The sequence below is a fragment of the Branchiostoma floridae genome, chromosome 10, assembly GCF_000003815.2.
Source record: "Branchiostoma floridae strain S238N-H82 chromosome 10, Bfl_VNyyK, whole genome shotgun sequence".
Taxonomy (NCBI): domain Eukaryota; kingdom Metazoa; phylum Chordata; class Leptocardii; order Amphioxiformes; family Branchiostomatidae; genus Branchiostoma; species Branchiostoma floridae.
In genome coordinates this window covers 1,118,540-1,137,956 of record NC_049988.1, presented here as the reverse complement: position 1 = coordinate 1,137,956, position 19,417 = coordinate 1,118,540, and the positions used below count along the sequence as shown (strand labels likewise).

Here is a 19,417-nt window from a genome sequence, read left to right as displayed (position 1 = left end):
CATTCAAAATCTCTATTATCCTTCTTGCAGTGAAGTATCTCAAAGACTCTTTCTTGAGTACAAATAAACTTAACTATAGCAGGCACAGCCACACGTCATGGTGAGCAAAGCTATGTTGATTCGATTATATGGATGACATATTTCCTGCATATCATTTTTGTCCTTCTCTGCAAAACGTTTTTAACCATATTGCAAATGGTGCAAATCAGTTAAAAAATGGCAAAGGAAAGTTTGGAAAATGGACTAGTATGCAAAAGTTGATCCCAAACGCAAAGAGGAAGATGTGAAAGAACAAAAACGAAGAATCTATTGTTTGCTATACCATGTTTTCTGAGTATAGTCATTTGAATGTTCAACCTTCCTGACCACTTAGCTTCACAAAGAAGGCAACTTTTCGGTGACCAATCTTTTTCCTTTGCGACGCTATGAACAGTTTGGGGGGGGGGGGGTACCAGTGGAATTGTCATCCATATAATCAAATCAAGATGGCCTGAAGAGTGAGAAGAATTATCTGGCTGTGAAAATTTAACCTATTAGTAGTTAATCTGTTAAAAACAATTACACTGTTTTTTTTACAGTACATAAAAGATTGTACATGACATTCAGCAGTGATAGAACACTCCCCTCTCCAATCATAAATCAAAATGTAAACAGTTCACTTTAAACTGAACTGTGATCGAGGACAGGTTTTAGGATCGATTTCCTGATTCTTGTAATATAACTAAGCCTACATGACTTCTTGCTTCTTCAGTTCTCACAATAGTGTCTACATTGACTGTGATTTGGAACTTTCTACTAAGACCAAGACTTCTGTCCAGTTGGCACTTTGTTTGACAATGTTCATTTTAAGTCCAGCTTTTATGAACTCATAATCATACAGAGCACACTGCTGTTAAATATATGAGAATCCTGCCAACATACACACTGCTGTTAAATATATGAGAATCCTGCCAACATGTACTTAATACATTATGTACATCTTGTACCTCTTACCGACAGCCAATCACAATGCATCGGTACAATGCTTATCTGTCATCAAACACAAACGGTATACACGGATCAAATTTTCTGTGACCACTGTCACCTTCTTCAGGATCAATAATGACCTGAATATAAACTCAAGAAAGTTACATGCACGTGACCTACTGACAGATGATCTTGCAAATACGTGATGAAAGCAACTAGGCAAACATGCCAGGAAGTTAATCATATCGCCAACCATCTCTAGGGACTGTTTTGTAACTCTTGCGAGTTTACATTCTGAAGTGATTGGTCATTTCATAATTGATCCTGAAGAAGGCAACAGTGGTTGTCCGTCTACACCTTTCTGTTGAAAAAGAGTTAAGCATTGTACTACAATGTATAATCACTACCAACACAGATGAGCTTCCATGACAACTCAATGGTGTGACTATATGCAATAATCTAACTTAATGAACAAAAGGTCCTTGGTAAATTAAGTGCACACGCTGGTGACCAGTAAGCTAACAACCCTCCCATGTTCCCCCATGTTGAGCTACCTGAATCTCGTTGGTTGTATTTGATTTGCAAATTTTGCAAGACCGCTTCTCCAGTCTCTTCTTTACCAGTAAATAACTGTATTGTTGCGTCTAGGTCCACCATGCCCCCACCGAGTGAGCGAAGGATGGCGTGAGGCCCGCACGTGTCCCATTTGTACGTAGAGGACTTGGTCAGTAAGTAGGCGTCCACCAGACGGTCGATCACACAGAGCATCTTGTACCCGGCACCATTGGCGTAACAAATTCTGTACCCAGCCTTGCTTAGAAGAGACTTTATGTCATCCGACTCACTTTCACTCAGCACTACCCTGCTTGCTTCTGATTGGTGGGACGGTTCCGTTGCCATGGTAGCAGTGAGTGAGTGGCAGCTGTACCCGTTGTAACACACTCCCCACAGGTGTCGGCTCTTCCAGCTGGTGGAGAGGAATCATTAATGTTTAATATGGACATTGATTGGACAACTTTGTAAGTTAACTTGAAAGTTTATCTGTGTTGGTAGAAGTCATTATTGAACTAGTTTAAATGTAGTATCCAACACAAAAATTGAACTCACCCAAAATTTTTGACTGACAAGCACAAGTCTTTGTCAAGGAATGAACAATACACTGCTGTCGTGACGTCATGTTATGCAGATAGAACACGTGACTCAGTAAGGATGGACTTCCTGCAACCTATGATCCACTGCTTACTGAGCCACATGTTTAGCTAGTCTAATAATGACTTTGTTATGATCACTGTAAAAAAAGTCACGTGTTCTATCTGCATAAGGTGACGAGACAGAAGCAGTGAATTGTCCATTCCTTGACAAAGACTGGAGTTGGATAGTAAAAATTTGGCTAAGTCTATTCATTTTGGTATACAGTTCAAAATTACAGTAAATCAATCCAAGTGACTTCAACCAAAACAAATTTTTCAAGTTACATAATATTTGTACATGTATGGTTGCATGCTTTTCTTAGGAAAACTTCCAGAACCAAACAATCTGGGTCTCACCTCAGAGTTTCTTGGTCCTTCTGGGCAAATGGTTGATTGATGACTCCCATGACAGGCAGCCCTGACTCACGATCAAAAGCACCAATGAGAATAGTGCAGCACTGCAGGCCGCGGTGATACACGCCGTCTGTCGCTGTCTCATCCTCCGCACCACGGATGTACTCTGCTGTAGAGTCTGCAATCAAAACAAAATTACATGGGGCAGTATTTACTCAGTCACTGGATCATTGCTGTTTGCATGATATATCAAGAATAAATGCCTTTCTGTCTAAAGGTGCACTCTCACTGCGTCATGCTTGCGCCACTGCAGGGTTCAAAAGATGCTCAACGAATTTCAGAGATAAAGAACAAATTTTCTTACTTAACATTGTGTGTTTTGTCGTCTTCCAAGTCAAACTTTTATGTATTACGCAATATCTGAGTTATAAAAAATCGGAGAAAATAACGAAACAGTGACACAGTGAACAAAAACTGCAGTGACGCAAGCTTGACACAAGTGCGGTAAGAGTGCACCTTTAACAAAGATGGCAGCTTACATTTCCCTGGTTGTATCTTTTTTCAAATTACTTTAGCCAAGCAAAGTATACAGTTATCATTCTAATCATGATGTGCAAAGCAGTAAAAAGTCTGTCAGCTGCCAAATTTGACTGTCTCGTGACTTTATGTCATACATAGCCCTGATGAATACGGAATACAACACATTGTATTCTGTATCAGATACCAGCCCAATCGCGGGTAGAATCCCCAGTGATCCAACCAAAGGGAGGGCTGGGAGAAAGGGTGATGCACAATACTCACCTACAAGTGACATTTCTTATCATTCACTGTCTCCAGCTTTACTTTTTTTTTGCTCCACTCATCATGTGGGAGCCATGTTGATAATTTTCCTTGTCAAATTCATCTTTTTAAACTTAGAAAAATACATTTTCATGTCACAAAATTCAAATGACATTTCCTAATAAATAAATTATGTTTTGGATGGACGGCATAAAATCCTAGTCTGTTCTAAAATGTTGAATGTAATTTCCATCCCTGGAAGGAGGTAAGAGTCCTGGGGACAGCTCGAGGGCAAATCAATAAATACAATATAGAAGTAAAGCTGCCTTGGATGTGAAAATGTCTCGTACATAACCTTCCCTAATACTCCATCCCTCGTTCCCACTATCTCACCTATAGGGTCTATCCATATCCCCAGTGACTCCACAGAGATGTCCATGGTAGCAGCTGTCAATCTCTCATCCATCTCCATGGCGACGTCCCAGTGCACTGCTTCAGCCAATAATGCTGCAGCATGTTTGTTCCCATCCAGTACAGTGCAGAGTAGGTCTGCAGTCTGCTGCAGGGAGGGCTGCACCTGCACTGTGACTGTCTCTCCCAGCTGGTTGGTGAAGGTGTTGTCTTCTTCACCATGGATGTGGCCAACGATGGAAGGGAACTGAAAAATAAATCAATATCAGCTATACATCTATCAACTAGAAGATAATGCAACATTTTCAAGAAAATGAAGCATGTTTCCGATCCAGTAATTTGGCTTTTGCCCACAATACTATACCATTAGGCTCACTACCACATGGTACTGAAAACAGGAGAAAAGACAGGCTCACCCCTGAGACATCGCCAAAATGACAGAAGATGAAAGAAGAAGGACATGAACAACAGCAAAAACATGTTTCTACAGAATGTTAGCACTCAAAGATCAGTCTTGTTCAATAGCACTTCAAGATCAGAGGCCCCACTGTAGTGCTGTAGGAAGCCGCTAGGATGCCTATCATTGAACTTTTACTTTTAGTCTTGCTTGACCCGTCATCTACCCAACTACATGTACCATATACTGTAAATGCATTTAAGTTCGCGGAGATTTAATTTCGCGGTAGCAGGAAAATGGACTTTTCGCGGTGGTTACAATTTTGCGGTAGCACCAAGCACTGTAGTCTCTTACTGTTATGGAAAAATGTTCGCAGTGATTTTAAATTCGCGGTGAAGCGGCCGCTGCAAACACCATGAACATTAAACCACCGCAAACGTTTCTGCATTTACAGTATCAAGTACACTTGTACATCCAAAGATTCTTAAGATATACTGTTTACAAATAAACACACAAACATACAAGAAGCGGCTACCATGCCAATTATCGCACTTGCCCTTTGTCTTACGGTAACTACCCACCTGCCAAATATCATGAATATAAAAACACTTGGTTGTCTATAAAGAAACTTGTTCAGGAACCAACCTGTTTGCCAAGGTCATGTTTAATCATCTCCTGTATCAAGACGTCTGCCAGTGTCTTAAAGTCCTGCTGGAAACGTTTGTTCTTGGCCGTCCCCGTCTTCTCCTCCACTAGAAGCTCAAACAGAGCGTGCTCCAAGCGGATGGTCCGGGCCAGGTGAGCAGCTTTCTCTGACAGACGGACCAAACTGGTCAGGAAGTCCGCCATCTTAACAGTTGTGTCAGTCATCCTGTAATCAAGTGGACAGTAAACGATAAGTCCTGAGAGATTTGAAAAATGGGACTGTGCTCAAAATGTTATCAGACAACGCCTAGAGACAAAGTACACTGTATCATGTAGACCGGGAAAAACTTGGATGGAGTGTATTAGGAGGGACATCAAGGTGTGCGGTCTGACAGGGGTCGACTCACTGGACAGAGCCGCATGGAAGCAGGGTGTGAAGACTAGCCGACTGCTGCCTACCCGTGTCAGGGACTCAAGCAGCAGTTTGATCATACAATGGATAGAGAGAGAGAGAGTAAGAGAGAGAGAGATCATAGTCTTCTTACTAAATAGTTTTCATGTATTCCTTTACTAGACTACCATAAGTACACTCTGATTTCTTTCTGTATGCCGATATTTTTATATCATACCTTTAGCGCTTCATGTAAATGTAAATTTCTCTCTTGATAGAGATTGTGTGATGAGACAGCTGAAATTTCTGAGACAATGTATTCTGAAGAGGAACCTATAAAACTGTACATTCTCTCTGTCACAACTCATGGCCAGAGGATGCCATATTTGCAGTCAGGCTTTTAGCCCAGCATGTTTCAGGTAGATGCACTTTTCTCAAAATAAGAAGAGATTGGATGCACTAAATGCCCTTACAAGGGGGAGCAGATCCTCTGTCAATCAGAGGCATGAAATTCTGATTGACCAGGGATGCCACTAGGTCATTTGTGGTCATAGTCTTCTACTGTGACTTCTCTGACAGAAATTTTGCCCCTCAGGATACCTTAGAATGCACCATTTTAACTTAAAATTCTAGAAAATTCTGCACCATGGAAGGTGGATGCCCCTGGACCCCCCGACGAAAGCCGTGCCTTTATCAATACCATGACTCACCAAGAAATTTGGACCCTCTATCATAAGATCCTAGCAAATAACCTGTTTACAGTACATTCAGCCAAGTCACACTAAAACAGATATCTGACGTTGCCAGCAACAGGGAAAAATGGAGAAAGCTTGCTGTCACCTGCTCTACAGCCAACCGATAATGATGTGACAAATACAATAGCTAAACCGGCTGTTCAAGTCATTTCATCCAGTGGACAGAAGTGCTACTGGAGGGAGCAATCTATCTAATGCAAATATGACACAGATTTGAGTAGAAATACATGACAGCACTTTCAGAATGCCCATCAATGGTCCACTTAACACTGCTGGGATTCCCTTATTCCAATCTGTTAATGCAGTAATGTACACCACTCAGATAGCCAACAGCTCTCACTTAAGGTGTCATGACCTTGAAAAGCCCATCACTACATATCTGATGAGAATGATTAATCTCGTTATCTTATGGTTGGTCATACATTTCAGTTTCTTTGCAAAGGCCATACACAAAAACCTATCCATACCTGGGTGTTTGATTAACAACCGGGCTGAAGTGGGATGCCCATGTTAATAAAATAACAACTAAGGCTAAACAGATATTGGGATTGATCAAACACAGCTTGTGGGCATGCCCAGTCTAGGTGAAATCACATGCACATCACTGGTAAGACTAAACCTTGAATTGCTGCAAAACTGAACAAGGATTTTTTACTCCTTTACTCCTGAAATATAGGCACATGGAACATCTATTTTGGCATGATGAGGGAAATGTCATGGTTTTGGCCTCTTCTTTAACTGTTTGTCAAAAACTACTGTCAGTCAGCATATTTACCTTGCTGATATCCTTTTGAGACGTCCACCTTGACCCCTAGCCTGTTCAGTTTAAGTCAGGACCACACATTGTAGATGAAGTGTACTTCACTGGTGATGACAGGACCTTACTCTGGAGGAGCTGGTTGATTCTGCTGATACTTAGTTGTGTTCCATTGGAGACCTGGGAAACAATAGAACACAGTAGTCACAGGATAAGGATTAAAAGTGACTTAAGCGCCAGAATACAATATTTGTCATTAGGCCACATCAATTTTATTTGTTGCTTGTTGGATTCTGCTGTCATATTTTTTCCAATTTGGAAAAAAAAAATCACTGCCTTTCCTAACTCCTAAGTAAACTATGGCCTCAAATTTCAGTACCTGTATGTGGTTATTTTATACGGTATTGATATTACCTTTTTTTCAAAATTGGGGCTTTGCTAATCAGGGACCACTTTAGACATTGATTTGTTGCAGAAAATGTGCCAAGGAAACCTGAAAACTTACATGTATTTGTTGAATCTGTTTTAATTTATGTTGTGAAACTTGATTAAGCCCCTTGATCTCTCCAACAGACAAAACAATTTTCTTTCTTTTTTCGGACCTACAGGTCCAATTTTTTTCTGAAAAAATCCGAGATACAACAATTTGAATTGGTGAGGCCTAACCTTGTCAGTAATCTTTATGAAAACAAAGATGAAAATTTGACTCTGGCCTTAAAAAAGTGTTATTCTGTGCTTTAGACCGGGATATCTAGAGATGTGGCTTTAGTTCAGTGCCACAGTAATTTCATCATGGTAATTCTATCTGTCAAAGTGGCATACAAGCCTTAAACACTTACTGTCTACTCAAGTACACAGCTCTACCTGAAATTGTCTTTTGTATTCTTTGATATCATTTCAACAGTTCAGCCTTGGTGTGTTCATATAATACTCACACTTACATGTCATGCATGTAGCGACTTTCCTTCTGCATGTAATATGACACTGTGGCTTGGTGTTGTTAGCTATAGGGTCTAGTGACTGAAACATTCATTTTCTTTAAAGCATGTGTCAGTTTGGTAATCCATCTTGGTCTGACATGTCCAGGTCTATCATTGTGAAATTCAAAATTCATCGATGTAACAAAAGAGGGTCTGCTTGGATGAGTGATACTGATATCGTCATGTTACGTTATCATGATTATAAATTTAAAGTTGACTGATGATGTATTCATTGCTGAAGAATCTACTGGAGAGCAGCACTTGACATTTGTGAGTTCAATGCACCTTCCAGGATGGGTTCCAGAGGAATAATACTGATGATGCAGGAAAGAGGTGATCTAGAGTCAAGTCTGAAAATTGATGGCCTTGAGATTAAAAAACAGTGCTCTGGGAAAAAATAGGTGAGGTTCAGAAATCTAGGACTGATCTTAAAAATAATGTGTAATAGTGTTTGAGAATAAGTAAGTTAGTGCTATTTTATATTTTGTAACGCATGGCGGTATTCATCTTCATGCATAATACAATGTACATCATATTCCAATCATTTACGACTAAGGAATTACGGATATTTGCATGTGTATGAAAAAAATTATACATGTATCAATGGTCTCTGCCTTCCAATGCCCATCACTAGACAATGTGGATTAACAACCCACTGTTCCTGTAAGGCCTCAAAAGAGATTATGTGACTACCTTTACCTTCACTGTGGGGATATCTATTGTCTGTTCTTGTACGTCTACAAGAGGTGCAAAACTTCTCCACCACAATGGCATCTTTTTGGACACATCCTTCGTATGTCTGACTCATCACCTGCCCAAAAGGCGCTCAACATCGCCTTCAACAAAAAACTGACACCTAGGATGGGTAGGCGCAGCAAAGGCCTTCTAGACTGACTGATTGATGATGTGAAACTGTACTTCACCCAGAAAGTCAAGATGACACCTTACAGTTATATGCTAAAATGGCTGCAGGACTAAGCAACAGGCAAGGCACAATGGAACAGGATAGAACATTAATGACAAACACAGTCACTAATTTGGTGTGCCAATGACGGTTTTGATAGACAAAAATGTACATTTGCACTAAGAGTAAGACCAGTACTAGTATATATGAACATTTGTACAAATGTTCTTGTGCATCGAGCACTTGAGTTAGGAGACATTTTGTTTTAGACATAATATCAGGAAAAAGTTATGCCTCAGATACAAAATTTCTCTTAAACTTGAACCTGAACAAAGAAACCACCACCACAATCTGAGTGTTTTCATCAGATTATAATTCTGCACTGCAGCACACTTGACATCTGTGAATTGTATGGTACCTACTGTCAACTATCTACCAACTGGGCACAAACTACCTTTAATAATAGAATAAGTATTATTGATGCCCTTGCGAACATGGGTTTTAACACAGACTGAAGGTAGACAGAAGGTGGACTTACTGCTGGCAAAAGGGGAGTTAGTCCCAGAATAAGTCCACCCCATGTTATCATGTCTGAGGGTTGTTGGTGTTAGCTTTGGTGGGCTATTATCCGCACTGAGTCCTTCACACTGATTAAGAGAGTAAGTCCATCTTTAGTCCCTATTATGTCCTGCTCATTAATCACCAGTGCTGGGAGAAGGCCCAGCACATGTGTAAGATGTGCCCCTCTGTTCGTTATCTCTGGGGCTCATCATGGGGTGACATCAATTTGTCATGCATCCAAGCTCAACTTACAGGAAGGTCTTGCAGAAGAAAACTATAGACTGTAACTTAGTGTGAGCTGAGTTAACATGGGCTGGTTCATCAAGTTGATCATAGTCTACAAATAAAACATTGCTATTTACATGACAATTATTACAGAAAGGCCAATAGAGAAATACCATGACCAGTAGCTGTTAGTGTCCTGGGGTTACAGACCACCTTTGTTTGTTTAATGATTACAGGCAAGACAGATGAGTTTTTATAGCTGACTTGTACTGCTGAGGGAGGTCACAGAGAAGGAGAGCCCCTGCAATTGCTGGCTTTATTACATCTTCAAAAGTGTTCTTCTACAGGGTACCTTGATATACAGATGCAAGCGCACTGTAATTGGATCAAGTTTCAGTTTTTCAAATATGATCAGCTATGATGAAAATCAAACCCCACCTGTGTATATTTTTACATGTATCTGATGTGCTCTGAACAACATTAACACTAACAGGCACAATCCAATCCTGGTGATTTCCTCCTTTTTACAGAATACATAACACTGCCAGCCAGGTACATAAGGGTAGAGACAGTGGTAGACTGTAGGTATCATTTGGAGTCAGCATTAATTTGGTGTGACCACTTCCACTGTATGCTGCCCAGGGACCCTGGAGTATCATGTTTACATGTGCCTACAAAGTACAATTTCCTTCAGTTCGGTGGAAAAGTCTGATACCTCCAGATTCTTGCAATTGGCTTATTTATATTTCATCATTTACATATACTGTGGATTGGGAATGAAGCAACCTGTCTTCCATACTCATGTTCATCTTTGATAAACCTGATAGCAGTCTGAGTGTGAACTGACCTTTCAGTGACCTAGAAGCTTCATGACCTCATGACCCCTCTCTTAAGTTAGAGCCCTTCTCTTCACTGAACTGGACCATGTCTTTCTAATTAAGCACAACTCATGAGGGAATGACTGCCCCAGATTCTGGTCAATGCTCCCTTGTCTGTTTCTTAGGTTGGAGAAAGCCACGAATTCTTTAGTTTGTTTCATTTTGGCAACTTGGTATGGAGTGGCCAGGTCACATGACCTATCAGGGTTCTGCTGGCCTGATCCATCATGTGACCTGGCCACTCTACTGGTTGGGTAGTGTTGACACTGTTGGTAATACTTGAGGGCTGTCATTACTGTGGCAAATGAACACTATTATTTCTAGGGGATTACTGGCATATGTGCAGAGTTGTATTTCCAGTTATAACTGTGGACAAAACCTGTAAACTCTTTAAGGTACCCCTCCAAAAAAGAATGGATGTGACAGCCCAATTCTGGATCATATATTAAGCATTAAATAGATGCACCCCTCAAAATGTAACTAAGGGACAATCCAACCTTGGTAACAAGATGATGTTTGGTCTTCTTCAACCAGAGAACTGAGAGGAGCACAAAAGGTGCTAACACACTGAACCATCAATAACAGTGTAAACAGACTTGAGTCTTGTGGCTATCTCAATTACATGGTACATCTGGCATTACTAATCCCAAAACAACTTCAGAAGCACACAGGGGCCTCTACTGGGCAGGGCAGCTGGGTGACAGATCCAGCCTGTCCACAGTAAGTCCATGGGAGGGGCAGTTGATCACGGTTATTAAGCAACCCTCCCTGATTAAGTCCACTTTCAGACCATTTGACTTACTGTGGGTGAAAAGAGGACTATGGTCCATAATAAGTTGTTCATAAGTCCCATGTTCGCTAGGGTAATCATCTGTGTTGAACACTGCCCTTTAATTTATTGTCATCAAAAGTCAAATTTCTACTTTCCTGCCTTACACACCAATTATGAATGTTACAAAAACTTCAGAAACTATTACGTTAATGAGAAAAGCCTTTCTTCTTATTTGCACAGCAAAAACTATTAAAAAAGGCTTAACAAGATTGAGAATACTGAATAGACACAGTGTCTTCGTACTGGTCTGATATCTCCCAAAGACAGAAAGTTAAGACATGTTACATCCCAACCATTCATCTAAATCAAGCCAGGTAGGCAACAGGACCTGCCAAAACGTGCATATTTGACATGTTAGGCCATGTTGATTCAATTATATGGACAACATACATGAGCAGCATCAAGCTTGGTCCATTTCTAAAGAAACGTTTACATTTAAACTGTCAAATGTACAAAGCACCTGCAAAAGGAGCAATGTAACTGCCATGAACTGCTAAAAAAAGTATCGGGAAACAGATAATAATGTTGTAGAATGCAAATTCGGAGAAAATGTGAAAGGGCAAAAATGAAGCATCTGTTGTTTGGTATACCATACTCTGTGTTTTACAGTAAGTCATTTGTTCAACCTTCCTCACCAATTAGATTTCATAATGAAGGCAACTTTTTTTTGCCAAATTCATTTTTGCATAAGCACGCTTGCATAAGTTATGGGGTTTTCAGAGGGTGTCACCCAAATAATCGAATCAACATAGTCTACATAAACAGGTATATCTTCGGCTTAATTATTTGTTACGCATGTCAGAGATACTGACTTTAATAGCTTATTTCTGTCATGTCCATCCTAATGTTTTCACAAATATTCAAGAACTAAAGATCTGATTGGTCATGTGGTACACCAGCAGTCAGGCCTTATGGTGTCCAATCCCCTTATCAAGTTTATTAGTTCAAAATAGTTGCTGATTTGACCAGTTCCTTTCCCATCGTGATGACAGTGAACTTGTCTGGAGAAACTAGTGTCCGATCCGGTCTCAGAATCCTTCTGCAGATGACCTCCTCAAGAAACGGTTATCTTGTCAATCCTTGGCAACAATAATAGTTTCATCAAAGTATCCATTTGTGATAATATCTTCATCGAAGGTTGCTGTTCACATGTTCCATGTGAGAATATACCATCTCTTCGAAAACTAAAATGTGCATTGTATCGTGATGCATCATAGCGAGAAACTCTCTCCACAGCCACATGTCCCTTTAATGTTTGGGTTGTGGAAGACAAATTCTGAAGCTAGTTTCGATTCCTGATAGTCCATCTCTGTTCCTAGAAGGGTGAGTTGTGCCTTCTTGTCGATCAATACGGTCACGCCATCCTGAACCACCACCTCGTCTTGCTTGTTTTTCTCTTTGGCGTACTCGATGGTATACGACAGTCCGTTGCATCCTCTCGTGCGGACGCCGACTTTAAGCCCGATCATGTCGGGTCGACTATCCATGATTGTTCGGACTTTCTTCACTGCCGCTTGCGTCAGCACCAGAGCGACACGCTGGGGGATGAGTCGTCGGCGGGTTGCGGCGCGAACCGTGGCGGAGAGCGGGCCTGCCATGACCGGGTACGGACTCCAGCGGGCCACCACCTGGGGCAGAAGTGCAGGAGATGGTTACCATGGTTACAGTCCCATCTTTATCTTACAAACTTGTTGCTTTTTTTTCCTATAGCATCCATATACTTGGCTCATGCTGTACAAATTGCCTACCCTATATAAAACACACACAGCAGTCATGCAGATGGATGTGAGACTTTTATTGAGCCGTACAACTTATATTACAAGTCTGGACAAATACAAAGTTGTGCATACTAAACAGTGCTGTATCTCAAACACTTCCAAAAGTATAACAATAAAAATTAATAAGATCACCAAAGACTACAATTTCTAAGATATCTTAATAAAGAGCTATTGTGTAGTTGCTTCCTTTAAACTTTAAAGTAATGTTGGCTGAAAAAAATTACAGTTATTGGGCTAAGTGATTTTCTTTCCTGAAGGCTGCTGCTTGAGTACTAGTACATAGATATACTGCGGTGAAGTCAGCAAAAGCACAAACCCCTGCAGACCCCCACATGCCAATATCCTTCTCCAAGCAGATCTGTGATTGGATTCCAAGATCTGTCCTGGGAGCTGGGAGATCTTGAGGGTCAGTTAAAAATTGTTATGATTTTGCCCCAATGGATCTGCTTGGAGAATGATGAGTCAATGCTCTATTGACTATTAGATGTTGGTCCCAGGGTACGGTCTGGGAAAAATGTTACAATTAAGATTGTATGTTTTTATCTTTAATTTGTCATGAGGCCATCACCGCTGATGGATGTCGTGGAGCCCCTACGACAGCTGTGGTTATGGGCCGTGTGTGAGTGAGTGAAGCATAAGAAGACCATTTCATATCGGTCATGACGCGGTAACATCATAGAGGTGCCACAAGTGGAAATATCCAGCGGTCAGTATACCGGCCCGGTCCATAAATTATAACCCCTTGGATCCAATCAGAAGGATATATAGGACATTGAGATGATTGACCACACAAAAGGTGCAACATATGCCCCATTGCAGTCAACATCCTGTTCTTCTGTCTTTGAACTGCGCTGGATCACAATACGTGGACGAAGTGCTACAGTTTTTCTTCCAAGAAATCTCAAAGACAGATTGAGACTCACTTCGCTCACTCGGTGGATTTACAGAGCTCGAAATACTGGGTGCATGTGCACCCAGGTGCACCCAAAATTGGAGCTGTGCACCCAATTTTTTTCTGTGGGTGCACAGGGTGTACCCAAATATTTTCATGGGTTTATGGATGTAAAGATACCTAAGTATACTAGTATACATCATATTCTTAACATCAAATGTTAAAAAGATGATACAGTGGACAACATGGACTCCCGTACCCGTCATACCAATCCCTGTACACCCAGTTATCCCTTCCATCACTACAGTTCCGACGACAATTCCACACCGCTGTCACCCTGTACAAGCTCCTCAACGGTCACTGCCCTCCACACCTTCAAACCCTGATACCCAGAACCCGTGCGTCTGCTACTGAGTCACGTTACTCCCTCAGGAACAGCGACCACCTGACATCTGAACTCACTAAGTCCACCAGAGGACAGAAAACATTCATCTACAGAGCAACAGCACTCTGGAACACTCTCCCAACTGCTACTCGCACAGCCACCTCCACTGCTTCCTTCAAAAGAAAACTGTGGGAATGCCTAGGCGACCCTTACGCATAGCCATACACGTGTATATACAGACCCTGACCTCTCATTGTAAATATTGTTGTTGACAAGTGATGTTATATATTCCATTATAGATAATATGTATGTCATCCTACACCTTGTATATACTGTATAAATGTTCTTTTTGTTTTTCATCTCTATCCTTTACGAACTTAGAAAATTGTTATTGATAAGTATCCTGTTCAAATCCACATGTATTGTCTCTGTTTCTGTCAGCAGGGTTAGCCCTTTGTAATAGCCATAGGCTAGTTGGGCAGCCCTGGCTGTGTATCCTGTACAGCCAAACCAATAAATAAATAAAAAAAGATGATACAAATGTGTCATGGTACTTGTTTAAGAATTTAATAGCTTGTGATTAAGTTTTGTAATTAATTTTCTTCTGACATTCTACTTTATTTTATCTGGTGCACCCAAAAAAATTTGGTGCACTCAATTTTCTAAGCTGGGTGCACCAGTGCATCTAATCCCCAAAATGAATTTCGAGCCCTGATTCATTCGATGGTTATAACTTATAACAATTGTTGTAGGTAGGTACAATTGATCAACCGATTCGGTCCGGTGTACCCATGGTATGTTCATGACTTCAAAACCATTAAACAAACTCAGGACTCTATCTACTGTGTGCATTCACACTTTACAAATGTCATTGTTTACTAATGTTTAAGGAAGACATTTTAAATGGATCTGATGCTAATTTAATTTTTTTCTATGTATGTGAATGGGGTGTTGGTAAAGACAGCAAGTTAACAACTAAAATAGCTGTGCCATGTGGGGGGCATATATTTCTTGTCTTGTACTAGCTCTAAGTATCATAAGATTACAAGTAAACAATTATCTCACGCCTACACCATAAGGTTGTGTGACATGACAGCAATGGGTTTGATCCAGAACCAAGCTTCTTACACAAGTTATACAAGAATCTTGTACCCTATTAAAATTATGTAAGCACCATACCTTACACAACTTTCCTCACTTCACACAGGTGAAAATGAGTACCTGCAAAAATATTATGTCAAGTATGACTATCTTCGGCTTGGGCTGTCCCTCGGATAGGAATATTATGGGATTATGGAGACCACACTTTTTATTTTAAAAAGAGGGTGGTCCTTCCTGGTGTGAGTGGATCTAACCTCCATTTCCCAACCCCCAACCCCAATACTCTGCCCTAGTCCTGATGGGGTTACTTGGGGTGTTTACTAATGTTGATGTAGAAAGCGCCTTCAAGAGTCATATTCATCGACAGGTGGATGTGATATAATTTTGGCTGCCCAAGACAACAACGCAGCAAGCAAATTATCAAGGAAGCACCAGCGCACGCAAGACCGATGAGTCGGCACGGCTCGTCTTACAACTAGCTCCACGGCCGGAATGCCACTTGCCACTGCTGCCACACCAACACAGAAGCAGCAACACAGAACTCTCAACGACACCACTGTCATATACTAACTGAATATTTCGTCGATTTTTAAAGATTCGGGCCACTCACCTTCAGAGAAGGAGAAGACAGTCGTTCAGCTGCGTCACCGACCTCCAAGGCTTTGCGTAACCAGTTGTACGTCACGGAAACTGTGTATAACGTCATCAGCATTGCTGCGGGTTAGAGGTCATGAAACTCTTGAACCCAGGATTGATTGTTTCAAAATATCAATTTCGTCAGATTTTTAGATTTTACGATTCAAACGCTGAGAAATAATACCTGTTTATTCTCTTAAAGTAAGAATATCAATTTTTAATGGTTATCGTAACGCCATACCTGTCGTTTGTAGCTTCAAATTCTGGGCACGAGTGAGAGGTCAGCAGGTCAGAGCACAGAGACTGATGACGTCACTTCCAGCTACACAAGCTGCTGTCTGTGCTGGTAAGGACTGAGAGGCAAGACAGAAAACATATCAACAACTGTACAGACTTTGGATTTTGATATGTACCGAGGAAACTTCCCGCCAAACCCGTACGGTAGCGGTGTGCCTGGGTCCCGCGGACCCCCACCGAAGCCGTTTCCCTCCCCACGCGGACAGGCTCCACATTGCAGTCCGCATGGCGGACGGCCCCCTCCTTTCTTTAGATCTCCTCAGATGTTTCCCCCCGGTCAGAGACAAGGTTTCGGCCCGCCTGCTATGGTTAACCCGCAACCCCGATTTCGGCCGTGGTCCGGAGACGGACCTCCGAGGTCGAGTTTTGGGAGGGGGGCGTGGGGCAGGGGGAGGGGAGATCGGGGGCGGGGTGGGTACAGACCAAAATTCCAAGACAACTCGCAGGTAAGTTAGTAGAGTTGGGCTCGTGTGCCTTTAAAATACAGAAGATGTGTAGACTGTTTTCATATATTTTCACCCCCAGGTTTATCTTTGTAATGCTAATTTTGTTGAAAACGGGCAAAATTTGACGTATGTATGACTGATATCATACATATACAACTTGGATCCAGATAATAAGCTCTTTTGCAGAGTTCACTATGCATGTGTGGGCAACAGGAATTGTGGTAATACGTAAAAGCAATAGCCCCAGACTTGTAAACATTCCACCATTTTGCAGGCGCCATTACATAATCAACAATAATAATGTTATGCAAATTGAAACAATGGTCAAGACCAGACTGTTTGCGTCTCATAGACCTTTACCTTTGACATACATGTATATTGTATTACAATTTAATTACATTTCCTGTCACCTGCACATGTGTAGTGCAATTTGCGGAAAGGCTTATTACGAGTACAAAAGTGCAAGGCCGAAGGTGAAGGCCCCCGACTAGTAAACGTATTTCATCTCAACCATTGCCCCGATTTGCCGCACCATTTCTGGCATTTAGGACCATGTTTGGTTTAAAACACTGCTAGTAGGACTCTCCAACATGGTACTTTGAAATACACGTTTTTGTTGTTTTTGATTTACTTCTAAATTTTCAACATGTTACAAATCTCTGCAATTGTATACAGCACTCATTTAGACATTTTTACTGGTTTGTATTGACCAGGAATTACTATATGTAGTAGATATGGAAACAGTGATGTAGTACTTAGAAGTAGTAGTTACTGTAGTAGTAGTAGTAGTAATACAAGAAGTATCCAGTTGATGCAGGACCCATAATATATGTATAGTGAATTAGCCAAGCACAACTGAGCTAAGCTAAATTGGTTTAATGCTATTTTTCAAATCTCAAACAGGGTTCAAGATCAGGGCCCAGACATCAGGAGAGAGAAGCAAAGTTTAACCCTCAGCAGTATTACAAGCACAGCATGGCAGTCGACCCGTGGCAAGGACTGGAACCAACAGCCATGAACATACCAGAAGCACAGAGGCACATAAAGGGGAAGAGTAGGCGATACTTTGCCTGTTGAATGTCAGGAGACATTGCTCACTCATTGGACAATAGGGGCATAACTTGTGAAGGTCAGAGGACAGCAACCTTTGACCTGTAAGTCAGGTGGCCAGGATATTCAAGTGCAGCTGTTTTACCCCTTGATGAGGGAATGGCATCAGTGGTCTTACTCTAACAACCGTGGACATACCTCAAGTCAACACACAAATCTAACCTCACCGTGGCAGGGAAAACTGTTACACTTTTCTGCAATGTATCAGCTTTTTTTTGTGCAAGACAACAAAAACTATGTCTTCTTTGGTTTGAGGTATCTAACAACCTGTAATGAATCTGCTACAATGAACTATTGAGACTACTTTATATTGATGCTGATTTGGGATCTGTATACTTGTTCTTGTAGTGTGTTTATTTTTTGGTTGCTGGCAGTTGAAAATCATTTACTTTTCAAAGTCAAAATCTTGACTCACTGATGTTTATCTAGGACTAGTAGGAGGTTGAATTTACCAATCGTTATGTCATAGTGGGCACTGTAATGCAATGAATGCTCTTGTAGAGGGATACTAGTATTATGTTCCCAAAGATAGCGTGTAGAAGCAGACTGAATCATCAAAAAGTGAAGATAGACAACTACTATCTGATAACCTTTATTTTAGCCATTGCCTTTGCTTTATCTGCCTCTGTAGCTTATAAACTTTTTAGATGCATGACAGTTATTGTGTGGCAGTATATAGAGTTGTTTGTGATTTTATGATGATACCTACTAACTGATTTGTTTGGTACAGTAGTCAGTAGATAGAGATGTTTCAAAAAGTAAAATGTACTCAGGCAGCAATTCTACATCATAATGATGTGTAAAATTATTCTTTCTTTCTATTCACATTTTGTACTTCAGGACATAAAAATTGCAAGGGTAGTGACAAACCATATCCTAGTACTAGCAGAACACAAGAACCGTGAAAACAGTCCACACAAGATCATCTTTCTTAGAGTAAGTTAGACCTAATCCATCTGGATTTTAGGAACAGTTTAGGACAGTTTGATTCAAATACATTCTTTGATGTCTGGCAACTGGCAACTCACTTACTCTCCATAGTGCCAGTGCACGAGTTACAAAAAGATTTCGATACTTTGCCTCTTTTTTTTTTTACAAAAAAAGCCAAAAGCAGTAAACGTAATCATTCCTTGTGATTTCATTGCTATCTACCCATGGTATTCACTAACATTTGTTTTGTATGGATGTCAATCCAAGATTTAATAAAACATTTAAAAGTCATTTGAGGATCATTGAATTGCCAAAATTCTACGATTAAATCATTAAAGTTGATCCATTGGATAAGATTTATTCTTGTACTATATATTCTGATGAAAGAACGCACCCCTGACATGCGACAAATCTGGGGGCTTAAAATATGAGGACCATTAAAATTTGTCTACTGAAAAACTCTTGCAAATTTTTCAATTATTTGGCCTTGCCTATTAGTAGTATTACAGTAGGAGCCAGCAACACCAAAAGCAGGTGAGGGGCATAGGAAACTAGTTTAATTACAACCAATGCTAACTTGATCTTGAAGCTACTGTGAACAGTAGTAACGTACATGTATAACAGTACAACCAGGCTTTCACAGTGACTACAACAGATTCTGTCACTTCAAACATCACTAAAATGCTACATGTTTGTTATTCTTGCTCACTTAGAAAATTGTTTATGTCCATCTGTGATTGTGAACAAAAAGCAGGGCTTTGCCATTGTCTAGAAGGGGAACATAGTGTATTTTGTACAGTGTATGATAAGGATTTG

General features: G+C 40.8%; 3 protein-coding genes across 6 annotated transcripts; 1 reads left to right on the top strand and 2 right to left on the bottom strand.

The window, feature by feature from the left end:
- Nucleotides 1-449: 449 nt before the first annotated feature.
- LOC118423791 (inositol polyphosphate 1-phosphatase-like) lies at nt 450-15,876 on the bottom strand. Its single transcript, XM_035832024.1, has 6 exons — nt 15,793-15,876; nt 6,665-6,826; nt 4,744-4,969; nt 3,684-3,948; nt 2,514-2,688; nt 450-1,933 (listed from the first exon to the last, which is right to left on the bottom strand). Exons 3-6 carry the CDS (start codon nt 4,966-4,968, stop codon nt 1,426-1,428), a joined length of 1,173 nt encoding a protein of 390 aa, XP_035687917.1. The 5' UTR covers nt 4,969; nt 6,665-6,826; nt 15,793-15,876; the 3' UTR covers nt 450-1,425.
- Nucleotides 12,238-13,138, bottom strand: LOC118424203 (iron-sulfur cluster assembly 1 homolog, mitochondrial-like). Its single transcript, XM_035832737.1, has 2 exons — nt 13,121-13,138; nt 12,238-12,654 (listed from the first exon to the last, which is right to left on the bottom strand). Exons 1-2 carry the CDS (start codon nt 13,136-13,138, stop codon nt 12,238-12,240), a joined length of 435 nt encoding a protein of 144 aa, XP_035688630.1.
- On the top strand, nt 15,728-18,485 carry LOC118423793 (M-phase-specific PLK1-interacting protein-like). Of its 4 annotated transcripts, none has more exons than XR_004832115.1 (3): nt 15,728-15,909; nt 16,073-16,164; nt 17,465-18,485. XR_004832115.1 is itself a non-coding variant. In XM_035832026.1 (2 exons), the coding sequence occupies exons 1-2, from the start codon at nt 16,226-16,228 to the stop codon at nt 17,636-17,638; spliced, it is 510 nt and encodes a 169-aa protein (XP_035687919.1). In that variant the 5' UTR covers nt 16,000-16,225; the 3' UTR covers nt 17,639-18,485. The 4 variants fall into 4 exon arrangements, 1 of the variants encoding a protein (XP_035687919.1); XR_004832116.1 differs by having other exon boundaries at nt 15,746-15,902; XR_004832117.1 differs by having other exon boundaries at nt 15,749-15,902; nt 16,073-16,561.
- Nucleotides 18,486-19,417: the final 932 nt, after the last annotated feature.

Coding starts and splice junctions, on each gene's coding strand:
- LOC118423791 (XM_035832024.1), bottom strand. CDS start 4,968: ATGACTGACACAACTGTTAAGATGGCGGACTTCCTGACCAGTTTGGTC. Junction 2,689..3,683: donor GATATGGATAGACCCTATAG/GTGAGATAGTGG, acceptor TTTTGATTGCAG/ACTCTACAGCAGAGTACATC. Junction 1,934..2,513: donor AAGGACCAAGAAACTCTGAG/GTGAGACCCAGA, acceptor CCTCTCCACCAG/CTGGAAGAGCCGACACCTGT.
- LOC118423793 (XM_035832026.1), top strand. CDS start 16,226: ATGTACCGAGGAAACTTCCCGCCAAACCCGTACGGTAGCGGTGTGCCT. Junction 16,562..17,464: donor AATTCCAAGACAACTCGCAG/GTAAGTTAGTAG, acceptor AATCTCAAACAG/GGTTCAAGATCAGGGCCCAG.